Source organism: Nannochloropsis gaditana (assembly GCF_000240725.1).
Source record: "Nannochloropsis gaditana CCMP526 unplaced genomic scaffold scaffold505, whole genome shotgun sequence".
Taxonomy (NCBI): Eukaryota; class Eustigmatophyceae; order Eustigmatales; family Monodopsidaceae; genus Microchloropsis; species Microchloropsis gaditana.
The window spans coordinates 4,407-4,862 of record NW_005803448.1 but is presented as its reverse complement, the minus strand read 5'-3'; the positions used below and the strand labels follow the sequence as shown (position 1 = coordinate 4,862).

Here is a 456-nt window from a genome sequence, read left to right as displayed (position 1 = left end):
TCCCGTCAAAAGCCGCAGAAAGGTATTTTACCCATAACGTACGCTGTGAAGGTCTTGAGGCTCCCAGTGGCAAAATTCTATACATTTTATCTTTGATTAGGAGGAAGTGTTCTTGCGCCGCATCGTAAAAATACTGTAAGGGGAGAGAGACGCAGGAGAAGTCGAAAGCCAAGAAACGAACGCAACGCGGACTTTGCCGGCAACATTTATCGCCACCTGCAATCGGTCAAACCATCCCGTCGCTTTACCTGGTCAAACTCCGCAAGTAGGGGACGATGTCGGGCAGGGACGAGTTCTAAAAAATGATGCGTGAGAGGAGCTGTAGAGGGAGCCATTGCCACGCCGCCAGACCGCAATAGGCAAAATGCTGGATTCCTTGACTCTCGTCACAAGTCCACTGTAAGGACAATAATGTGCTTTATTGTTGGAAGGCATACGTCCACTATAGCACCATGC

At 49.3% G+C, this 456-nt stretch overlaps 1 protein-coding gene across 1 annotated transcript; it reads right to left on the bottom strand.

The window, feature by feature from the left end:
• Positions 1–40: 40 nt before the first annotated feature.
• On the bottom strand, positions 41–336 carry NGA_0238300 (uncharacterized protein; the record flags this gene model as incomplete). Its single annotated transcript, XM_005854441.1, has 2 exons — positions 249–336; positions 41–133 (listed from the first exon to the last, which is right to left on the bottom strand). Coding segments are annotated over exons 1-2 (180 nt in total), but the record flags the coding sequence as incomplete, so codon positions are not given.
• Positions 337–456: the final 120 nt, after the last annotated feature.